General features: G+C 40.8%; 2 protein-coding genes across 2 annotated transcripts; both read right to left on the bottom strand.

Annotated features, from left to right (window-relative positions):
- Positions 1-247: 247 nt before the first annotated feature.
- Positions 248-6,631, bottom strand: LOC122055181 (endoglucanase 13-like). Its single transcript, XM_042616561.1, has 7 exons — positions 6,351-6,631; positions 1,959-2,175; positions 1,445-1,858; positions 1,273-1,359; positions 1,028-1,177; positions 644-928; positions 248-565 (listed from the first exon to the last, which is right to left on the bottom strand). Exons 1-7 carry the CDS (start codon positions 6,629-6,631, stop codon positions 248-250), a joined length of 1,752 nt encoding a protein of 583 aa, XP_042472495.1.
- Positions 6,632-7,987: 1,356 nt separating this feature from the next.
- LOC121967557 (uncharacterized protein At5g01610-like) lies at positions 7,988-22,079 on the bottom strand. Its single transcript, XM_042517861.1, has 3 exons — positions 21,844-22,079; positions 9,248-9,302; positions 7,988-8,544 (listed from the first exon to the last, which is right to left on the bottom strand). The coding sequence occupies exons 1-3, from the start codon at positions 21,928-21,930 to the stop codon at positions 8,174-8,176; spliced, it is 513 nt and encodes a 170-aa protein (XP_042373795.1). The 5' UTR covers positions 21,931-22,079; the 3' UTR covers positions 7,988-8,173.
- Between the last annotated feature and the right edge of the window lie 244 nt (positions 22,080-22,323).

Raw genomic sequence — 22,323 nt, 5'->3', positions numbered from 1 at the left:
TGGCATGATAGATTTAGTAAATTAAGATTAACCGTAATCAATTAAAAGGCAAATGAGATAATTCATTGAAAAGTTTCATACGGTCACATTCAATTTCGATGAGCACGAAATTATTAACTCGGAATTAAATCTATGGCTAGACCAACGACTTCGCTACTTATGCATGCCACTTCACAGCATCAATTTGATCGACGCGGCGGACACAATATCAACATTAACTAGCTAATTGCCGGCCGGGGCCGGCTACTTAGGCGGCGATCCTGGCCAAGACACCGACGAGCGGTGCGTTACCACCTATGGAAGGTTCTGCCTGCTGGAAGTTGTTTCTGGAGTCAGAGTAGGCATCGTTTGCGTCAGGTCCGCCGACGATGGCACCCTCAAGCACGTTGGGATCGTTGGAGCCACTGTTTAGCCAATCGAACCCGCCCTTGCAATCGATGGGGTTTCGGTTGGCCTTGATGGACACAATGGAGGCACCCCTGTGGTGCACCTTCCGGGGGAAATTGGAACCGAATCCCACCATGTAGCTCATCTGGCTCGGATTGGCACCGAGAAGGTAGTCCATCTAATTAATAGAAGAGATCACTAACTAAATGTTAATCGATTGATTCCAATAGTATAGATTGAATTAATTAATTTTGACCTGGGATCGAGCGAAGTCGATGAGTTGTTGGGGAGAGACAGTGCCGCCGGGACATTGGAGCCAAGCGCCCTTTGCGGCGGTGATATGGTCGGCGTGGGAGACGAGGCCAAGCGAGCTGGAGGTGACGTACTGGCTGTTGGCCCATTGGTTGAACCAGAGGAGGCCGCCGGGGCTCTTCTTGACGTTGCCGTTGCCCTTCTGCACCAAGTTGCACATGAAGGCGTCTGCGTTGCTCTTGTAGGCCGCCCATGAACCCTCATTGGGAACCACTCCCTCCATGATCAGCTGCACGTACGTGCGCATGCAGATCTTGATCAGTAAATACAATTGAATTTAATTTAAATTAAATTAAATACGGATGAGTGATCATATGTCCATGTATGCCTTTGAGACAAGGAGCTGTGCGCCGAAGAACTTGTCGTCCCAGGAGAACATCGTCCGCACGCCGCCGGGGTTTCCTCTACCGATGATGTCCAAGTAGGCCCGATCTCCGGTGGCCCGATGTAGCCATGCGGCCGCCCAAACTATTTCATCCTGTTAATAATTAATATTATATATAATTGCTTTTAATTAGTAATTAATTAATCATTTATTAAATTTAGAACATATGCATGCAGCTGATTAATTACATCATCTCCGCTGCTGCTGTAAAAGGCGCCGGCCACTGGGACGCTGTTCTGATAAAGACCGCGGTTGTTCGTCGCAAAATCGAATAGCTGCACCAAGAACGTGTAAAATATATTAATATAATTAGAGAATATATATATAAATGTTGCACAGAATATAATTAAAGAGTTTGACCTGCTTGGAATGGCTGAGGAGAGTGGCAGAGTAGCCAGCGTTGGAAGACTTGAAGGCAATTGAAGCGGCGGCCAATGCGGCGGCGGTCTCGGCCGCGACGTCAGAACCATGGTTGGCTTCGTCGATTTTATAAACCGTGCGCGGGGTAGTCATGTCTTCCGGCCGCTGCCAGCATGCGTGATCGGAGTTGCCGTCGCCGACCTCGACGTAGAGAAGTTGGGGACCGGCGTGAGCCTTGAGGAGGTAGTCGGTCCCCCATTTCACGGCGGCCAGCGCGTTATTCAACTCGTTCTTGGCTTGAAGCTGGGAGCCAAATTCGACGACGGACCACGCCAGGCTGGTTACGGCGAAGGCGTACGGGAAGCCGAACTTGACGTTGTCGCCGGCGTCGTAATATCCTCCGGCGAGATCGACCTGGCCGCACAAATACATACACATGCACGTAGAATATATATATAAGATAATAATAATAATAATTATAATTATATATGCACGCTATGGATTTGAGTCTTACGCCGGCCTCACTGCCGTCTCCGATGGCAGAATCCCCGCGCCAAGTCACCCTCTGGTTGGCCGGCAGCTTCCCCGACCGCTGGGCTTCAAAGAAGAGCAGCGATTTGGTGAGAGCGTTGCCGTAGTCGATTTGGCTAAACGCCTGCCCTGCAAGGCACAACATCAGCACAAGGACAACTTTGATCATCGCCATACTGATCGATATCTCTCTCTTTGATCTGAGAATGAATGAATCAGCAACTCCGATCCACCACATTTATACTGCGGTGATCGTGAGACGAATAAAAGTTGGCCAAGGAGAAGGTAATGACGCTAATATGGTTAACCATACAAGTTGTAATCTTAGGTTCCTTTTCGATAAATGATTAATTGGTAGGGAATTACATATGATTGGTCCTATAAAACCATTTCCAAAAACACTCGTAAAATATTAATTTGACAATGTAGCTGTGATAGAAATAAATAAAATCTTTTTTAACTATATATATTATCTTTGAATAGATTGTAATTAAAAAAATCCTATAATTGTGTCGATTTAAAATGTTGAAGAATTGTAAATTGAGTAATTTTTCATTCTTTGCCATTCGAACAATATTCCTTTATTTATATTTTTAAATTTTGTAATGAAATATTCTTGGTAAAAGATTCGTATATTTTATTTTGACAGTATTGGCATGTATTATTTTTTTTAATACATTTTTAGTTATAGAGTTAATTCCACAAAAATGGGGATCAGATCCTCTAGATCGGTTTTTACGGTCCAGGGGATGGTCCCTTTATATGCATTGATGAGATGGATGGCCCCTACTTATTTCCTACTTCCATCCCATCAATACATGTAAAGGGGTCATACCCTGGACCGTAAAAAGTGATCCAAAGGATCTACTCATATTATAAGAATATTGATTTCTTATATTTTGAAATATGAAACGTATGTACGCTCACTAGTAAAATAAAATAATGATGGTTGATATGGTGCATAACGGTGGAGTGCGATAAGAATTGGTAGTAGAAGTTAAAGGGGTGTGACAGTCAAAAGTCAAGGGGACGTGGTAGTCAAGGGAACGTGGCAGTCTGAAGTCAAGGGGACGTGGCAGTCCGAAGTTAAGGGGGTGTGACAGTCCGAAGTCAAGGGGGCGTGACAGTCATAAGTCAAGGGGCGTGGTAATCATAAGTCAAGGGGGCGTGGCAGTCAGAAGTCAAGGAGACGTGGTAGTCAAAAGTCAAGGGGGCGTGGCAGTCCGAAGTCAAGGGGCGTGGTAGTCAGAAGTCCAAGGGACGTGGTAGTCATAAGTCAAGGGAACGTGGCAGTCAGAAGTTAAGGGGGTGTAGCAGTCTGAAGTCCAGGGGACGTGGCAGTCCGAAATCAAAGGGATGTGACAGTCAACAGGTATGGAAAGAGGAAGTAAGACTCGGGAACGACGTCAGCAACCTAATTCCCGGTCGGGTTCTCACAAACCGGAACTCCAGATCTGAGACACCTGGGTAGACAGTCGGATGACACCTAATCGGGATTTGACAGGTTGGGCTTTCACGGCCTGGTGGTACTTAGGCCCAGTGCTCTCAGTATGCTAAAACTCCCGGTCAGCGCTTGGATGATCTCTCCACGGCCCCGACCCCCCAAGGTTATGCCAGGTGTTATACCCGACTGATCAACCCGGATTGTCCTATTCCTTCCCGGTCGGAACAGAAAGCGCTACAGGACAATAAGGTTAGGGAATCGTAACTACCTGTCAGAGAATAACTACTAAGTGTCAGGTAATATTCCAACGGTCTGCAGTCACCTGCGAATGGAACCTTCCTTCAGGCTACAGGAGGATGTCACATGTACTCCATCACCCGACAAATCCTGACACCCGACATTTTCTGACATCAGTCAGGCTCCAGAAGGTACGCACTGTCATATAAAAAGGGAAGTCCTCTCCCTTACGCAGGTACGCTCTCTCGCACATTCGCACTTGTCTTCTACTTTCTTTCTCTTTCATACACTGTTCTTCTGGGGAAAAAGTACCTGACTTGAGCGTCGAATGGCCTGCTCCGAGGACTTTTTCTCTGATTTCTGGCCTCTAACGCCCGTGTGCTTGTCTGAGTGTGCGCAGAGCTCAGGTACCGTCGACTTAGTCATCATCGTCCGTCAGCGTCACATGGGAGTCCATTTTCGGAAGAGCATACGAGAAAGGTGTCTCAGTCGCCCCTCCATCAATGACAGCAATAGCTCACCCGGCCTTCATCTGACTCAGATTCCGGACATGCCTCGAAGATTGAAAATTCCATGCGACTTCCTCGAGAAACGAGGAAGAAGGCGACGGGAAGTGTCGCTCCAAATTTGATGCCTTTGTGGCTCCTCGAAATCAGAGTAAGGATTAAATTTGACTAAAGCCTTATGAATTGCACTTTGTGATCGCAGGAGCGTTAAGCTAAGTTCTCGAGCACGATCCCTTCAAGTCACAGATATTACTCGTCTGAATCACTACCTGGTCAGACCTCCAGATTCATCCCTAGTCAGGTCTTCAGATTCATGCCTGGTCAGACCTCCAGATCCATCCCTGGTCAGGTCTCCAGACCCATTCCTGGACAGACCTCTAGACCCATTTCTGGTCAGGTCTCCAGATCAAGTCCTGGGCAGGCCCCCTGATTGCTTCCTGGTCAGATTCTCAGTTCAGATTCTAGACTCTCTCCCCAGTGCGAGTTATAAGTGAGTATGCTCTCACGCATCCAGACTCTCGCTCCAGCGCGAGTTATAAGTGAGCATGCTCTCACGCTTCCAAACTCTCGCCTCAGCGCGACTTATAAGTGAGCATACTCTCATGCCTCCAGACTCTCGCCCCACCGCAAGTTATAAGTGAGCATGCTCTCACGCCTCCAGACTCTCACCTCAGTGCGAGTTATAAGTGAGCATGCTCTCACGCCTCTAGACTTTCGCCCCAGCGCGAGTTATAAGCAAGCATGCTCTCGCGACCAACGACCTCCCGGTCGGGCTCCAGACTCTCTTCCCAGTGTGAGTTATAAGTGAGCATGCTCCCACGACCAATGGCTTCCCGGTCAGGCTCTCACGATCAACTACAAGTTGGACGGGTTCCTCCCTAGTCAGGGACTCGCCTCACTCGCCGCTCTACCCGGTACTCATCACACTCGCTCCACTCATCGCTTTGCCCCGCACTGGCCCGGTACTCATCGTTTGCAACTCACTTACCGCTCTGCCCAGCATTGACCATTCGCATCTCAATCATCGCTCTGCCCGACACTCACCACTCTTGCCTCACTTGCCGCTTTTCCCAGAACTCGTCCCTCACGTCTCACTCATCGTTTTGCCCAGCATTGGCTGCTCGGTTGATACCCGCTTTCCTCCTTGCTTGGCATTCACATTACCGCCTGATTGTTCTGCTCCCATTAGCCCTCCATTCACATGCTCTGCTCACGTTCGCACCCAATCCATCGGCTCTGCTCTCGGTCGCTTTCAGTCTCTTGGGATCCGCGTCGGACTCAGCTCACAGATCCTTTGCTCCCATTCGCGCTCGATCCACGGGCTTTGCTCCCATTCTCATCTGATCTTAGGCTCCGTATCTATCCAGCGCACAGGCTTCGCGCCCACTCGGCATTCTTTCGATCACCCGGTCGGCCTTCTCTTAGTCGACCGATCAGTATCGCTTGGTCATCTGCTCGGTTGTTCGCTTTGCATCAGTCGCCATTTTTTCGGTCATGCCCTCGGAACCCTTTGCTTGTCATCTTTCGACTTGCTCGACATTCTCCCTATGGCCTGGTCGACATTCACCTCATTCATTTCTCACACCTCATTTCGTCACTCTGCCAAGCGCTCATCGTTTGGATCTCACTCGTCGCTCTACCGAGCGCTCATCATTCGCATCTCACTCGTCATTCTGCCCAACGCTCATCGTTCGCATCTCACTCGTCGCTCTGCCCAATGCTCATCGTTTGCATCTCACTCGTCACTCATCGTTCGCATCTCACTCGTCGCTCTGCCAAGTGCTTGACGTTCGTCGCTATTTGTTTAATGTTATACGACAAGCCCAGGGATCGAACTCTGCATTCAAGACGGATTCCGCTTTTCGTTTGGATGGGTCTAGTCAATAGAACTTACGCCTCTTTCAACTAGACTTGAAGGGGAGGCTTATGATGTGCATATATCTAGAGGGCTTAGAGGAAATTAGGGAAAAGAGGAGGGGCAATTTGGTCTTTTCACATGTGGAGGGTTTTTGGGGTTTTATGTGACACTGTTCATCGCGTTGATGATTGGGTGGGGGGTTCTTCGTGGTTCTGCTTCCGCCACCAGGAGGGTCACGAGGGAAGCATGCTGCCACCTCCAATCGGCACCGCCTCACCGAAGGCTCTCGTCGACACCTCGCCAACAAGCCACCGCACCCCACTCCCTCACCTCTCGTCGGCGGGCGTCTTTGGTCGCCCCTTCTCCTCACCCACGCGACTTTCATCGTGAACGCCGTCACCGCTTCCTATCTCGACGTCGCAACCTCCTCCCCTTTCTCTTCTCCACGCTGTTGCTAGCACTGCTTCTCCCTCTTGCTGACGCTGCCAACCATGAGTAGCCATGACCGCCTCGTGCCGCCACTCTCCCTCATTCCCCGCTACACTCCAGTCACCTACTGTGGCTCCCGTGACAACCTTAGTGCCGCTCCACGACCCTCGACGAGTAGACATCAGTTGTCGACATGGCTGTCGATGCTCTCAACGTAGATCTGGCATCGTTTATGCTTCCAAAGTAATCCCCTCTCCCCCCTTTTTACCGCTGCCTCTGTGTCGCCACTGCCGACAATGCCTCCCTTCTGGCACCCATAGTCGTTGTCATCCTCTGGCCTGTGTTGTCGTACATTTCCTACGCTGATTCAGTATCCGATCCCTGTTGACATATGTTTTCAGCACTGATTCGGCCCTTGGGCCACCGCCGTTCTGGCTCTATGTCATTGTGGTGTTTCTGCCTTCGTGCCTATATGATGTTTTAGCCTGTACATCGTTGTGGCTATCCAGCCAGCGAGCCGATTTCATATTTCGGTTTGTGTGCTGATGTCTTATCCCGGCCTACGTGCCGATGTCTTATCCCAACCTGCATGCCGATATCTTAGTCCGGCCTGCGTGTCAATGTTATAACCCGACATGTGTGCCGAGGTCGCATCCGGCTCTGTGCCGCATCCGGCTCCACTTCATCAGATCCAGCTCTTCATCCGACTCGGAGTCATCTACTCTTCCAGGTCACGACCACTCGAGTAGCGTCCCATCCGAGGGCGCCCCCGGACTAGGGTGCGTTCTCTATTCATGGTCTATGTGTATTTCGTTATTATACATATTAATCTGTTACTTATATATTCGTTGAATCTGCCTCGAGCTTCGGAGTATCAGAGACGGGGACAACCCAATTGCTAACTGCAGATAGCGTTGACCAGAGAACTTCTAACGACTTGGTTAACATAGAAACCATCTCAACACACCCCCTCCTCCGAGATGTCGTAACTCCGTCAACATTCCTTTCACATCATCTGATAATCCGTCTGACTCAGATTCCGGAGATGATCAATGGTAATAATAATTAAATGAATAAAGGAGAATGTAAAAATAATAAATAATTCTTGTGTTTTGAAAATGATTACAAATTAATCATTTATCAAAAGGTAACCTAAGATTTCAAATCATAACGATATCATCAGATTAGTGTCGTTGCCTTCTCCCTTGGCCAAATTTTATCAGTTATCTCATCAAATATAAATGTGGTTAAGTTGTTGGCCCGTAGACACCCACTAATTCATTTAATTTTACGGGTCAATCAAGAGATATAGATCGAGTATGGCGATGATCAAAGTTGTTGTTGGGATGATGTTGTGCCTTGCAGAGCAGGTGTTTAGCCAATTGGATTACGGCCAAGCTCTCACCAAGTCGCTGCTCTTCTTAGAAGCCCAGCGGTCGGGGAAGCCTACCGTAGCAGGTAATGCACCGCTCGTCAGTGTCCTGGCCAAGATCGCTGCCTAAGCTGCTGGCAATTAGTTAATAGTGATTAAGCCATACTTTCCAAGAACACAGCAATATAATCTAATTTCTAATTACCACAATCCATAAAGATACTAGATAAGTTGCACGCCAGTAATTACAAATAGAACCAGATCAATGTAGATAGAGAGATATCTTAAATATACCAGGAATCTCTTTCGGGCATGGTAAGTTATCAACACGACAATATAGCCATATCATAACCTAAAATTTATCCACCACAATACCACCTCTAAGAACCTCGTATGCACTGCGGCTCCTGGTTTTCTTAACACCAGTTGTGAAGTGAATTTTGGAACCTTCAGTGGATAAGCAAGTCACCTTTGCCCAAATCAGCACTTTGGTTTTGATTCCCTCAATATCCGAAAGCTTTCCTTTCTCCAAATACCCTGTCACAGTGGTAGAAAAGCGCAAGACCGAAGAATCTCTGTAGCCAACCTCACATACCTCAGGTATGAACACAGTCAGCTTCCTTGTCTCTTCATTGAACTCGTAGTGAGTGGCATCTTGAGGGAAAAGGCCTATTGGCAAATCATATTCCTTCAGCAGATCAGTTAGTGGTTTCTGCATCTTTCCTGGGAAAAAAGAAAGAAAGAAATCAAGTTCTTCATGATGCATTTGTTCAACAAGAAAACACCAATACCTTGAACAGAAAGTGGCAAATAAATGCCCACTTGCAACATAACGAGCTTGTGCTAAAGCAGGAAGGTCAGTTAATCCTAACAAAACTTTAATCTGAACTACTAAGGAAACAATATAGAAGATTGGACCGCAACATGAATGGAGAGAGGCCTCGTAGCTTCTGGTGTTAGATTTAGTTTAGATTAGCGGCTTATTGGATAAAATAGAAGTCTTATGAAACCATTTCACAAATCACTGCAAATGATTACCTTCAGGCATAATTTAAATAATAGTCTGCAACAATAAGTAAAGAAGTATGCAAGCTGGTGAACCTAAGGACGAATTTGACTAAAAAGGAGAAAAAACGAAATGGATAAGCAATGGCCAAATAGGGTAAGGATTAAGGATATCATCATAAATATAATGAATAAGAGAAGATTTTAAAAGAGAAAGTTCATGAATCAAAATGAAAAATTCCTAAAAGAAACAAATAAAGAGAGAATTTCATCTGCAGTAGAAGGAAAATACAGACATGTGGACAATCAAATCAGTAGTAAATAAAATCTCTGAAACAACAAAATCTGCAGACAAACGCACACAGAGAAAAAGAAAAAAAATAACAGAAAATGGAACATCACAGAAGTTTAGTGACTGCACCTTTGAACTTATTTACCAACCATTTTGCTCCCCCTTCGATGCTGCTAGAGAGTGACTGCTCAAAGAAATAAAAGATATGGCATCATTGATGCAATCATAACTAGAAGAAACAACTACTATATGTATTGACTGAACTTGTACACGGAGAATCAACTGCTAAATATATTAGTGAAAAGTCCTTCTCGGTTGTTGAAATGGCTGTTAAAAATATGGGCAGAATGAAACCCCCAAGACCAGATGGCTTCAATAAAGAATTCATGATTTCATTTTAGGGACATGTGAAAAATGACAATTTTGATATATTCTAAAGATTTATGAGGGTACCCTGGAATATGAAAGACTCAACTTTGTCTTCATAACTCTGATACCAAAGAAAGAAGGTAACTCTGATACCAAAGAAAGAAGGGGCTAAATATGCCAAAGATTTCAGAGTGTTCCCTCTAGAAAATAGCATTGTAAAGTTAATATCCAAAGTTCTAGCAAACATGCAGAAGCAGGTGATACAAAAGATCATCTCAGGCAATCAACTTGCTTGAGAAGTACCAAATAATGCTTCTGTATGCAAACAGCAGGTGCATAAAGAATGATTAGCGGTAGTCATGATAAATATGTGAATATGAAAAAGTTTTTGATATGGTGAATAGGGAAATTTTGTTTTTTATTTTAAACTTGCTAGGTTCTCCTCCAGGGTGGATGAGATGGATGGAACTGATTGTGACTACTGATGAGTCTGCATTGCTAGTAAATGGGAAGGCTGAACCATGGCTCAAGCCACTTGCAGTTATACCAAGCTTTTATATTTCTTTTCCAAAATGGGTGACTAAAGAAATTGACAAGTTGAGAAGAATATTCTTACGGATGGGTGAAATTTTAGAGGATAATCACATTTTTAGGCCAATGGGATGTGCTTACCAGACTAAAATAGATAAGAGACTTAGGAATTGAGGACATTGAAATACAAAACAAAAGTTTATTATGCTAGTGGTGGTGGAGGATTCTTAACACAAATGAGACTGTAGAGACTGTAGCCTGGAGAAGATTGGTTACCAGAATTACTTTGCCAATGCTCATTAATGAGAAGAAGCAAAGGCAAATTCTAGATAGTCATATGCATGGAGGGATCTGTTATTGGTAAGGGAATTATTTGTTCGAGGAATCAGAGTTGCTGCAGGAAATGGCATAACTATCAGATTCTGGAAAGACAGATGATGGAAGGATAAATTGCTTTACAGCGAGATGGAAAAAGTATATGCAACAGCTATGAACAAAAATGACAAACAGATGGAGACATAAAGGAATTACTGGGATTGGAAATTGCAGTTAGTGGGTTGCCAGAACAAAATGATTTGTGGAGGGTGGCTAAGATTATTGAAAAAATGCAAATTAGTAGAGATGAGGCTTATAGGGTGGAACGGAAATGGAATGGGACCAATATGACAGTACATGAACTCAAGTTTGAGATATATGTTATATTGGAGCAATGCATATAGCAATCATACAAGGAAAATAATGTTTATGTGTGGTCAAATTTGCTCATGTTTTTCAGTTTTTGGCAGTAGGGTTTAAGTTTGGTTTTAACCGTATATTGATATGTGCATCAACTGAGCAGAACTTAGAATAGTACATGTAGGACTCAAGGACCTAGTTAACTTGATGCAGTCAAATTATTGTTTGTGCTGAATGAATCAACAGTACAATACAAGATGAATTCATAGGCATGGAGGATAGGAAAGTATGGAGACTGAAGACCTGACACAAGGTGGACTCTACGACATCAAGCATTAAATAGTTGCAATTGTGATCATGGAGATCATGTTTCCAATGGTTTTATGGCTTGAAATGAGGATATTCATACGCATCGAGAATTAGATGGCATGGAACAGAGTTGGAGACTTTGATGGTTCAATGAAGGCTTGACGCGAGGAGTACTTTAGGGCAACACAGAACAAGGTGGACTTGTATGGATGGATGATTTAATGACATGAATCGAGCTCCAGGAGCTTGGTGCAGTCGATGGATGAAGGTCTAATACAAGGCAGACTCTAGGGCATAGAGCATTGTTCATGATGATTAAAATGCAAGGGCACATATCATTTATTTGAATATTTAATTTTGCATGATTTACAATTTTGATTGTAATCATGAATAAAATATCATGCATTATCTCTTTTAAAAGCATATTCTTTATTCTACTTGTCATGTTAAATGTGTGCACGTGTTAAAATTTTAAGTATATATAATGGGATAATGATCTTAATTCTTTGATGGGAATGCAGATTTATCCACAATAACCCTTCAAATGGTGGCATTTCAACCTCTGCAATAGGCGATGACCTGAAGGAGGTTTAATGAGGTAATTACAAGCCAACTAATTGATCAAATAGGTGTACACATATATCCATACCCTATTATTATGGTGATGAATTCTACTTATATTTAGAGGAATCTATAACTCTAAAAGCAACTTAAAGTGATCATTCTTATAAAATGTCTCTACAAATATCCTTGGTAGGGGCTCTCCCATATTAGAATATTTGTACAGTTGTACTTATGCATGGCAATTAATGGAAGAAGTTGGGTTAAAAGGTGGCATAGTACAAGACCTGCATCACTCTACACCTACTAACAAAAGCTATTCTACTAAGTAAATTTCTAAAAGCACCTCACTAACCATAGTGTATATTAAATCTAAGTAGTAGAATTGTTTAAAAGTATCATTTGAATTTTGTGGGGATTATTAGAATTTCTATTTTTTTAAAATATATATATATATATATATATATATATATATATATATATATATATATATATATATATATATATATATATATCAGCATTATATTAAACTATTTTATTATTTTCTATTATATATTTAATTAATAATTAAATTATTGTGCTATTGTGCTAATGCTAGGTTGTTCCCCGGAAGGAACGCGTTGCAGGGTCCGACTGTAACGACTCGGCAAGGACCGCTACATCTCCAGAACTCGGGTGTAGTGATAAATATACAAAAGTTCGCGTTACAGGGTTCGACTGTAACGTCTCAGCAAGGACCGCTACATCTCCATGAGAACGGTGTAGTGTTAAATAGGCAAAAGTTCTCACACCATAGGTTAGATAAGAACATATATGATAGGAAAACTAATAATCTAAGATTTGGAACATGAAATATAGGAGCTCTCACTGGTAAATCAATGGAGGTAGTAGATATGATGATTAGGAGAAAAATTAGTATTTTGTGTGTACAAGAAACAAAATGGATAGGCGAGAAGGCAAAGATGATAGAGAACTCAGGTTTCAAGTTATGGTACACTAGAAAAAGTAAAACAAGAAATGGAGTGAGTATCATTGTAGATAATTTGTTAAAGGATGAAGTTGTAGGAGTAGTTAGAAAAGGGGATAGAATTATAGCCCTTAAGATAATAGTAGCGAAAGAAACTATGAACATAATTAGCGTATATGCACCACAAGTAGAATTAGATAAAGCTACCAAATCAAGGTTTTGGGAGGACTTAGATGAAATATTACAAAATATTTCACCAAATGAAATGATTTTAATAGGAGGTGATCTAAATGGACATGTTGGAGTGAAAAGTGAGGAATATGATAGAGTACATGGGAGTTATAGGTTTGGAACGAGGAATGAGGAAGGGAAAACTATATTAGATTTTGCAATAGCATATGACCTTATATTAGCTAATACATTTTTTAAGAAAAGAGAAGAACACTTAGTCATATTCAAAAGTGAGAATAATAAATTACAAATTGACTTTCTTATGGTTAGGAAGAAGGATAGAAAGATTTGTAAAGATTGCAAAGTCATCCCTGAAGAAAGCTTAACTACCCAACATAGGATAGTAGTGTTGGATATACGCCTCAAACATAGTATCAATAGAAAGAAAATATATACAATTCCTAGAATTAAGTGGTGGAAGTTAAAGGATAGGAAACAAAATATATTTAAGGAGAAGGTAAAAGTACAAGCATTAGGTGAAATATACGATGACTCTAATACAATATGGGATAAGATGGTATCAAAGTTGAAAATAGTAGCTAAGAGTGTATTCGGTGAGTCAAAGGGACATGCACCACTAAGTAAAGAATCTTGGTGGTGGAATGAGAAAATACAAGAGAAAGTGAAAGAAAAACGAATAGCTTATAAGGAATTATATATTTGTAAGAATGAGGAAAACTTAAAAAAATATACAATAGCCAAGAAAGAAGCTAAGAAAGTAGTGAGTGAAGCAAAAAATGAAACTTTTGAACAGTTATATCGAAAATTGGATACAAAAGAAGGGGAAAGAGACATTTATAGAATAGCTAAAGTAAGAGAAAGGAAAACAAGAGATCTTAGCCAAATAAAATGTATTAAAGATGAATGTAATAGGATATTAGTAATGATGGAGAAATAAAAGAGCGGTGGAAGAGGTACTTTCATCAACTTTTTAATGAAGGTTTAGGTGACCAACTTAACTTAGGCAATTTAATTAGGTCAAATGAGCATAGAAATTTTAATTTTTATCGTAGAATTCAAACTTCAGAAGTAAAACAAACTTTAAATGAGATGCACAATAGAAAAGTCGTTGGACCAGATAATATTCTGATAGGGGTATGGAAGTGCTTAGGGAAACAAGGTATTGAATGACTTACAAAATTATTTAACATGATATTGAAAACGAAAAGAATGTCTGATCAATGGATGATAAGTACTCTAGTTTCCTTATATAAGAACAAGGGAGACATACAAAATTGTGCAAACTATAGGGGTATTAAACTAATGAGTCATACTATGAAACTTTGGGAAAAAGTAATAGAAAAAAGATTAAGGAAGGAAACCACAGTGACAGAAAATCAATTTGGGTTCATGCCTGGAAGGTCGACAATAGAAGTTATACATCTCCTTAGATAATTAATTGAAAAATATCGGGAGCAAAAACAAGATCTACACATGGTATTCATTGACTTAAAAAAAGCTTATGATAGAGTCCCAAGAGAAATTATATGGAGAATTTTAGAAAAGAGAGGTGTTAGCGTAACATATATTGAACTAATTAAGGATATGTATGAGGATGTAACGACCGGAATAAAGACTTCAGGTGGAGTAACTGAAGCATTTCCAATAAAGATAGGGTTACATCAAGGATCAACCCTAAGTCCCTATCTTTTTACACTAATTATGGACGAACTCACTGCGCACATTCAAAACACAGTACCGTGGTGCATGTTGTTTGCAGATGATATTATTTTGGTAGATGAGACACGTGAAGGAGTAAATGCTAAGCTAGAATCTTGGAGGGAAACACTAGAAGGGAAAGGTTTTAAGCTTAGTAGATTAAAGACAGAATATATGGAATTTAAGTTTAGCAATATTAGAAGTAATAAAACAATTGTTAAGATAGGAGAGGACGAGTTGTCCGGAACCGAGAGATTTAAATATTTAGGATCATTTTTACAAAATGATGGAGGGATTGAGAGAGGTCTTACATAGAATACAAGCAGGATGAGTGAAATGGAGGGGAGCGTCGGGTGTTTTATGTGACCATAAAGTACCTCTTAAACTTAAAGGTAAGTTCTATAAAACAACAGTTAGGTCTACTATATTATATGGAGCTGAATGTTGGGCTATGACTCGAGCACATGAGCATAAGATGAGAGTTGCAGAGATGAGGATGTTAAGGTGGATGTGTGGACATACGAAGATAGACAAAATAAGGAATGAGAGTATTAGAGAGAAAGTCGGAGTTGCATCTATTGAGGACAAACTCCGAGAGGCACGTTTAAGATGGTACAGACATGTACTTAGACGACCAATAAATGCTCCAGTTAGGCGATGTGAAACTATGATAAACATGCATATCAAACGAGGAAGAGGAAGACCAAAAAAGACTCGGTTAGCATCAATAAAACAAGATAAAATTTATTTAAATATAGATGATGATATAATAAGAGATAGAGCTCAATGGCGTAAAAGGATTCATACAGCCGACCCCACCTAGTGGGAAAAGGCTTGGTTATTGTTGTTATTGTAATAATTAAATTATATTCTTATTGAAAGTGCTCAATTGAAGTTTTACCAAGTCAAATCTTTTCTTTAACTTGGTCCTTTCTTTAAGAGAAGCCATTCACCTATTTTACACAATAATAACAAAATCCTCTTTCTCTTTTTTCTCTAAATCCTTCTCTGTCGCTAAACTTATTAGGTACACATATATCCATACCCTATTCTTATCGTGATGCATTCTACTTATATTTAGAGGAATCTATAACTCTATAAGCGACTTAAAGTGATCATTTTTATAAAATGTGTTTCTACAAACATCCTTAGTAGGGGCCCTCCCATATTAGCAATTAATGGAAGAAGCTGGGTTAAAAGGTGTTAGAAATTATAAATGGAAAAATAATTAAAAAGATTTAAATGTCTTTTGGATGATTAAAGGGTGCATCTAATGAAGAGATAGTATGCCTCTTAGGAAAAGATGCGATCTACATCACCCATTTTGAAATGGATGGATGAGATCTAATTGAACCAAGAGGTTCTTATACCCTTTCATATGTATAAATAAAGACTTTCGCATACTCATTCATTCACTCACTTCCTTCCAAACAAAGCAACCATTGTATTCTTGCATTGGAGAGTTCAAGAAGCTTCCTCGGTTCGAAGGTCTTGCGATTTGCAATGTTGCTATCGCAAGATAAAAGTCGTTGTATCTTGGGAGACGATTGTCGTATTCCGTGAGCACCGTATGCGGGGCAAATTCGTCTTAAAGAGATAGAGTCTAACTCTAGTCTCGACTTAGCCGAAAACGGTGGTATACCATCATTCTGCGTGCACTCAATTTGCATCAGCAATAAAGGACCCAACATTTTTAAGACGAATTTTCTTCGTGCAAACTGATGGTTGGAATCAACGACGTTCCAACCGCCGTTCCAACCGGAAAGAAGCTGGAAAGGTTCAACAGAACCGACTTCAAAACATGGCAGCAGAAGATGTTGTTCCACCTGACAACATTAAACCTCGTACGATTTTTGCATGAAGACCTGCCAGCCACTACGGAAGGAAATTCCGATAGTAAGGTTGCATGCGACGCATGGTCGCACGGAGATTTCCTGCGTCGTAACTACGTTCTCAACGCATTCGACAACGCGTTGTATAACATGTATTGTTCAATAGAGACAGCAAAATCTCTATAGGAGTCACTTGAAAAGAAATACAAAACCGAAAGCGCCAGGTTGAAGAAATTCATCGTCGGCCGGTTTCTGGATTTCAAAATGTTGGATTCCAAGGGTGTAACATCTCAAGTCCAAGACATGCAACTGATAATGCATGATCTGGATGTCGAAGGCATGAAGCTGAACGAGTCGTTCAAAGTAGCCGCGGTAATCGAGAAACTCCCTCCGTCGTGAAAGGATTTCAAAATTTACCTAAAGCACAAGCAAAAGGAGATGGGACTTGAAGACCTAATCCTGAGGCTACGAATAGAGGAAGATAATCGAAAGATGTCCGACTCCAGAGGAACGAAGCGGGCAATCGATGAGATGTCCAACCTGGCTGAGCCAAAAGCCAAAGCAATCCAAAAAGAATGCTCAAGGCAAGAAATTCAAGGGCACATGCTACAACTGCGGAAAGCCAGGACACATGTCCAAGGATTGCAGATGCCCGAAGAAACCAACCAAGAGTCAGAAGGATGTTGCGAACCAAGTCGTAACTTCTGACGACATGGAATTGGATCTCACTGCGGTCGTGTTTGAAGCCAACACGGTGGTGGATAACCCGAAGCAGTGGTAGATCGATACTGGAGCAACCCGTCATATTTGTTTTGATAAGGCGATGTTCTCCAAGTATACTCCGATAAGTGGAAGAAAGCTCTATATGGGCAATTCCATGACATCCCTGATTGTCGGACTCGGGAAAGTTGTTCTGAAAATGGCGTCTAGGAAAGAGCTAATGCTCATTGATGTGCTCCATGTTCCTGACATTAGGAAAAACCTAGTTTCTGGATCAGCACTTGTTAAGACCGGTTTCAGACTAGTTTTCCAGTCAAACAACTTTGTACTTACGAAAAATGGTGTATTCGTAGGTAAAGGGTACTTAAAACAGAGTCTGTTCAAAATGGTTGTAATGACTGTACACCGTGAATTTGATGATAATAAAATAAAAACTTCCAACTATGTTGTTGAGTGTTTTAATTTGTGGCATGATCGACTTGGGCATGTCAATAATAATACTCTGAAACGTCTCGTCAAGTTAAATTTATTACCAAACATCAATGTTGACGAAACACACAAATGTGAAGTGTGTGTGGAAGCAAAAATGACGAGACTACCTTTTCATTCGGTGGAAAGGTCAACAACTCCTTTAGAGTTAATACATAGTGATCTATGTGACTTAAAATTCGTGCATACTAGAGGTAAAAAGTATTTTATTACTTTTATCGATGACTGCACGAGGTTCTGTTATGTCTTTTTTTTAAGAAGTAAAGATGAAGCCTTAGAAGCTTTCAGAACCTATAAAACAGAAGTTGAAAATCAACTTGATAAACGAATTAAAATAATTCGTAGCGATAGAGAAGGAGAATATGGTGCACCGTTTGATGAGTTTTGTTCAGAATCTGGCATTATCCATCAAACAACGGCACCTTACTCGCCTTAATCAAATGGTGTTGCCGAACGTAAAAATCGGATACTAAAAGAAATGATGAATACCTTGTTGATAAATTCATGCTTACCCCAGAACTTGTGGGGGGAAGCTATACTATCAGCAAACCACATTCGCAACAAAATCCCTCACAAGAAAAACGATAAAACACCATATGAACTATGGAAAGACCACGAGCCATCGTACAAATACCTAAAGGTATTGGGGGGGGCTTAGCAAAGGTCGAAGTACCTAAGTCAAAGTAAGTAAAGATCGGACCTAAAACGTTCGATGCGATATTTGTCATATATCCTCATAACAGTAGTGCATATCGATTCATAGTTCACAAGTCAAACATTCCTGATATTCATATGGGAACAACCACAGAATCTCGGAATGCGATATTCTTTGAAAACATATTCCCAAATAAGAAGGGAAACGTTTAAAGTGATAACAACGGAAGTTTTAACGAAAATTACGTTTCTGAACTTAGTTGTCGTAAAAGGACTATTGACAATCAAAGCGAAGAGCAACGTCGGAGCAAACGAGCTAGAGTTGAGAAATTGTTCGGGCCAGACTTCATGACTTTTATGTCGGAAATGGACCCAAGAACATTAAGCGAATCTCTCTCTAGTCCCGACACCCCAATGTGGAAAGAAGCCGTCAATAATGAAATCGAGTCCATCATGAATCACTATACTTGAGAACTAGTAGACCTTCCTTCTGGTATCAAACCATTAGGTTGTAAGTGGATACTAAAACGCAAGTATAAAGCTGATGGATCAATTGAAAAGTATAAGGCCAGACTTGTAGCCAAAGGGTACGAGCAAAAGGAAGGCCTTGACTATTTTGATACCTACTCACCGGTGACAAGGATTACATCCATACGAGTGTTGATAACCATCGCAGCACTGAATGACCTTGAAATACACCAAATGGATGTCAAGGTTGCGTTCTTAAATGGTGAGTTGGAAGAAGAAATCTATATGGAGCAACCCGAGGGGTTCGTAGCTCCAAGAAAAGGTGTGTCGACTTATTAAGTCGTTGTATGGACTTAAACAAGCGCCTAAACAATTGCACGAAAAATTTGACAAAATAATGCTGTCAAACGAATCCAAAATAAATGAATGTGACAAATGTATTTATGTCAAAAACATACTTAAAGGTCACGTAATGATCTGTCTATACATAGACAATATGCTTATAATGGGCAGTAATCATGAGTACAAAGAAAATGTTGACCAAGAATTTCGATATGAAAGACATGGGTCTAGTAGATGTTATATTGGGAATTAAAATTCTCAGGACATCCGATGGGATAGTTTTGACACAATCCCATTATATAGAGTCAGTATTGAAAAGGTTCAATGCGAACGATCTCTCTACAGTGAAAACACCTATGGATTTAAGTCAACATTTAGCGAAAAACCATGGTGAACCCATATCGCAATTGGAATATTCTCGGATAATAGGCAGCTTAATGTATCTCACAAACTGTACACGTCTGGATATTGTCTGTACGGTCAACAAGCTGAGTCGTTTTACGAGTAATCCAAACGACACCCATTGGAAAGCATTGATGTAAGTTCTTAGATAGTTGAAATATACTATGAATTATGGATTACATTACGGAAAATATCCCGCTGTCTTAGAAGGATATTGTGATGCTAATTGGATATCAGATACAAAAGATTCCAAATCCACTAGTGGGTATGTATTCACAATTGGTGGAAGAGCGGTATCTTGGAAATCCACAAAGCAGACATACATAGCTCGGTCAACTATAGAATTCGAGTTTATAGCATTAGACAAAGCAGCTGAAGAAGCTGAATGGTTGTGGAATTTCTTGGAAGATATTCCGAGCTGGACGAAACCTGTGCCCGCCGTACTTATACACTGTGATAGTCAATCAGCGATTGAAAGGACACAGAGTAGTATGTATAATGGTAAGTCTCGACATATACGTCGTAGACACAATACCATTAGGCAGTTGATCTCAAACGGAGTGATTGCAATCAACTATGTCAAGTCCAAAGATAATTTGGCAGATCCTCTTACGAAGGAGTTAAGTCAAGATCAAGTATACTGCTCATCGAGAGGAATGAGATTAAAAATCTACAACTAAAAACGACTGTAGCGGTAACCCAACATTGTTGACTGGAGATCCTAAGATCTTGGTTCAATAGGACAACGAAGTTACAGAAGTTGTGTTACAGCACACGAGATATATTATCATTATCTCTATCTCAATCCTAGGATGAACTTGTGCTGTCCTACCATATGTAGTGAGGATAAGCTTATGCTTTTAATGACTTCTATACCTTTATAAGGTGGAGTATGGTAGGATACTCTTGATAGAAGTGTCACTTATGTGAGTGTGAAAACTGGTCGTTTCAATGAAACACTCATGAATCCAAGATAGTATCCATGGCCAAAACGGAACCAATCATGAGAACCCAAAGTAAGTGAGATAAATCTTTCTGTGGATGTTATTGTCTTAGTATACACAAACAGCTGAGCAGTTCAAGACATCACGTTCACTGCGCAGCCTAGTATGCTCGATAGCATTCCACTACGGAAGGTTCAAAGCCACAAGCTACCTCTCCCGATGCATTGACTTATCGATTGAACTCTCCTTAGGTGATAACATGCATGCATTATTTTCATTTATGTGGGAGATTGTTAGAAAATATAAATGGAAAAATAATCAAAAAGGTTTAAATGTCTTTTGGATGATTAAAGGGTGCATCTAATGAAGAGGTAGTATGCCTCTTAGGAAAGGATGTGATCTACATCACCCATTTTGAAATGGATGGATGAGATCTAATTGAACCAAGAGGTTCTTAAACCCTTTCATATGTATAAATAAAGTCCCTCACATACTCATTCATTCACTCACTTCCTTCCAAGCAAAGCAAACATTGCATTCTTGCATTGGAGAGTTCAAGAAGCTTCCTCGGTTCGGAGGTCTTGCGATTTGCAGTGCTACTATCGCAAGATAAAAGTCGTTGTATCTTGGGAGACGATTGTCGTATTCCGTGAGCACCGTGTGCGGGGCAAATTCGTTTTAAAGAGATAGAGTCTAACTCTAGCCTCGACTTAGTCGAAAACGGTGGTATACCATCATTCTACCTGCACTAAGTTTGCATCAACAATAAAGGACCAAACAAAAGGTGGCATAGTACAAGACCTGTATCACTCTACATCTACTAACAAAAGCTATTCTACTAAGTAAATTTTTGAAAGCACCTCACTAACCATAGTGTATATCAAATCTAAGTAGTTGAGTTGATGTATTTTTTTTATTTGTTTAAAGGTATCATTTGAATTTTGTGGGGATTATTAGATTTTTTTAAAAAAAAAAAAAAAATTTATTTTTATCTATCAGCATTATATTAAACTATTTTATTATTTTCCATTATATATTTAATTACCAATTAAATCTTACACTGAGCAAGATATTCCTATCGAAAGTGCTCGATTGAAGTTTTACCAAGTCAAATCTTTTCTTTAACTTGGTCCTTTCTTTAAGAGAAGCTATCACCTATTTTACACAACAATAATAACAAAATTCTCTTTCTTATTCTTCTTGAACTGAATTTTTAGATTAATTCATTCCATCGGTTTTAACCTAAAAGTCCTCAAGTTACTGAAAAACCAAGCACAGTGTTTTCAGATCTCTCTTCAGGAAATCATCTATCTTGAAACTCAGTATCGCCAATCAATACGTCAATTTTCAATCATAACACCAATTCCTAAAGTTGGCAATTTTACGAAGAAGATTATATAAAATAATTGCTTTATTGATTAGAACTGTCCAGCAATAAATTGTTCAATAAAGAAAAGAAATTCACTAAGAAGCCAACAGCAAGAAATAGTTTCAAAATCTACCAATTCAAAACACAAAGCGGCCCTTCGATTGTGTCCATCGCTATCAGGGACAGATTGAAGTAGCACTTACGTTGATGTCGTCGCCGACGGAGGAGATCTCCTTGTCCGCTCTCCTGCCGATCCAATAGGATCCCACCTTGTTCATTATCTGATCCATTTCTTCGCTATCTCTCCCTCAATCCAAGATCCTTCCTCACGAGTCTTCTCTTCCCTAACCTCCCCCAACGTCGGGAAGAGTTCAACGGGTAGAAAGAGGAAAGTCTTCAGCTGCCTCCTGCTCTATCGTCTGCAACCGGTTCAGGTCGGTCTTTATCCGAACCGGTTGTTTCGATGCGGAGTTATGATGTACGGTCGACATATACCCCATCCATTTGAATTTGGACGGTCTGGATTGATGGGATCGAAGGAAATATTATTAAATGAATTATATATCTCAGATTGAAATGTATTTATAAAGTTTAAATGATTCGAGTGAAGATTAACATCGTAATTTAAAATATAATGTTGTACCGGGAGACACCAACAAAATATCCTTTTGCCCGACAATTAG

This window comes from Zingiber officinale, chromosome 3B (genome assembly GCF_018446385.1).
Source record: "Zingiber officinale cultivar Zhangliang chromosome 3B, Zo_v1.1, whole genome shotgun sequence".
Taxonomy (NCBI): Eukaryota; Viridiplantae; Streptophyta; class Magnoliopsida; order Zingiberales; family Zingiberaceae; genus Zingiber; species Zingiber officinale.
This window is presented reverse-complemented; position numbering and strand designations above follow the sequence as displayed.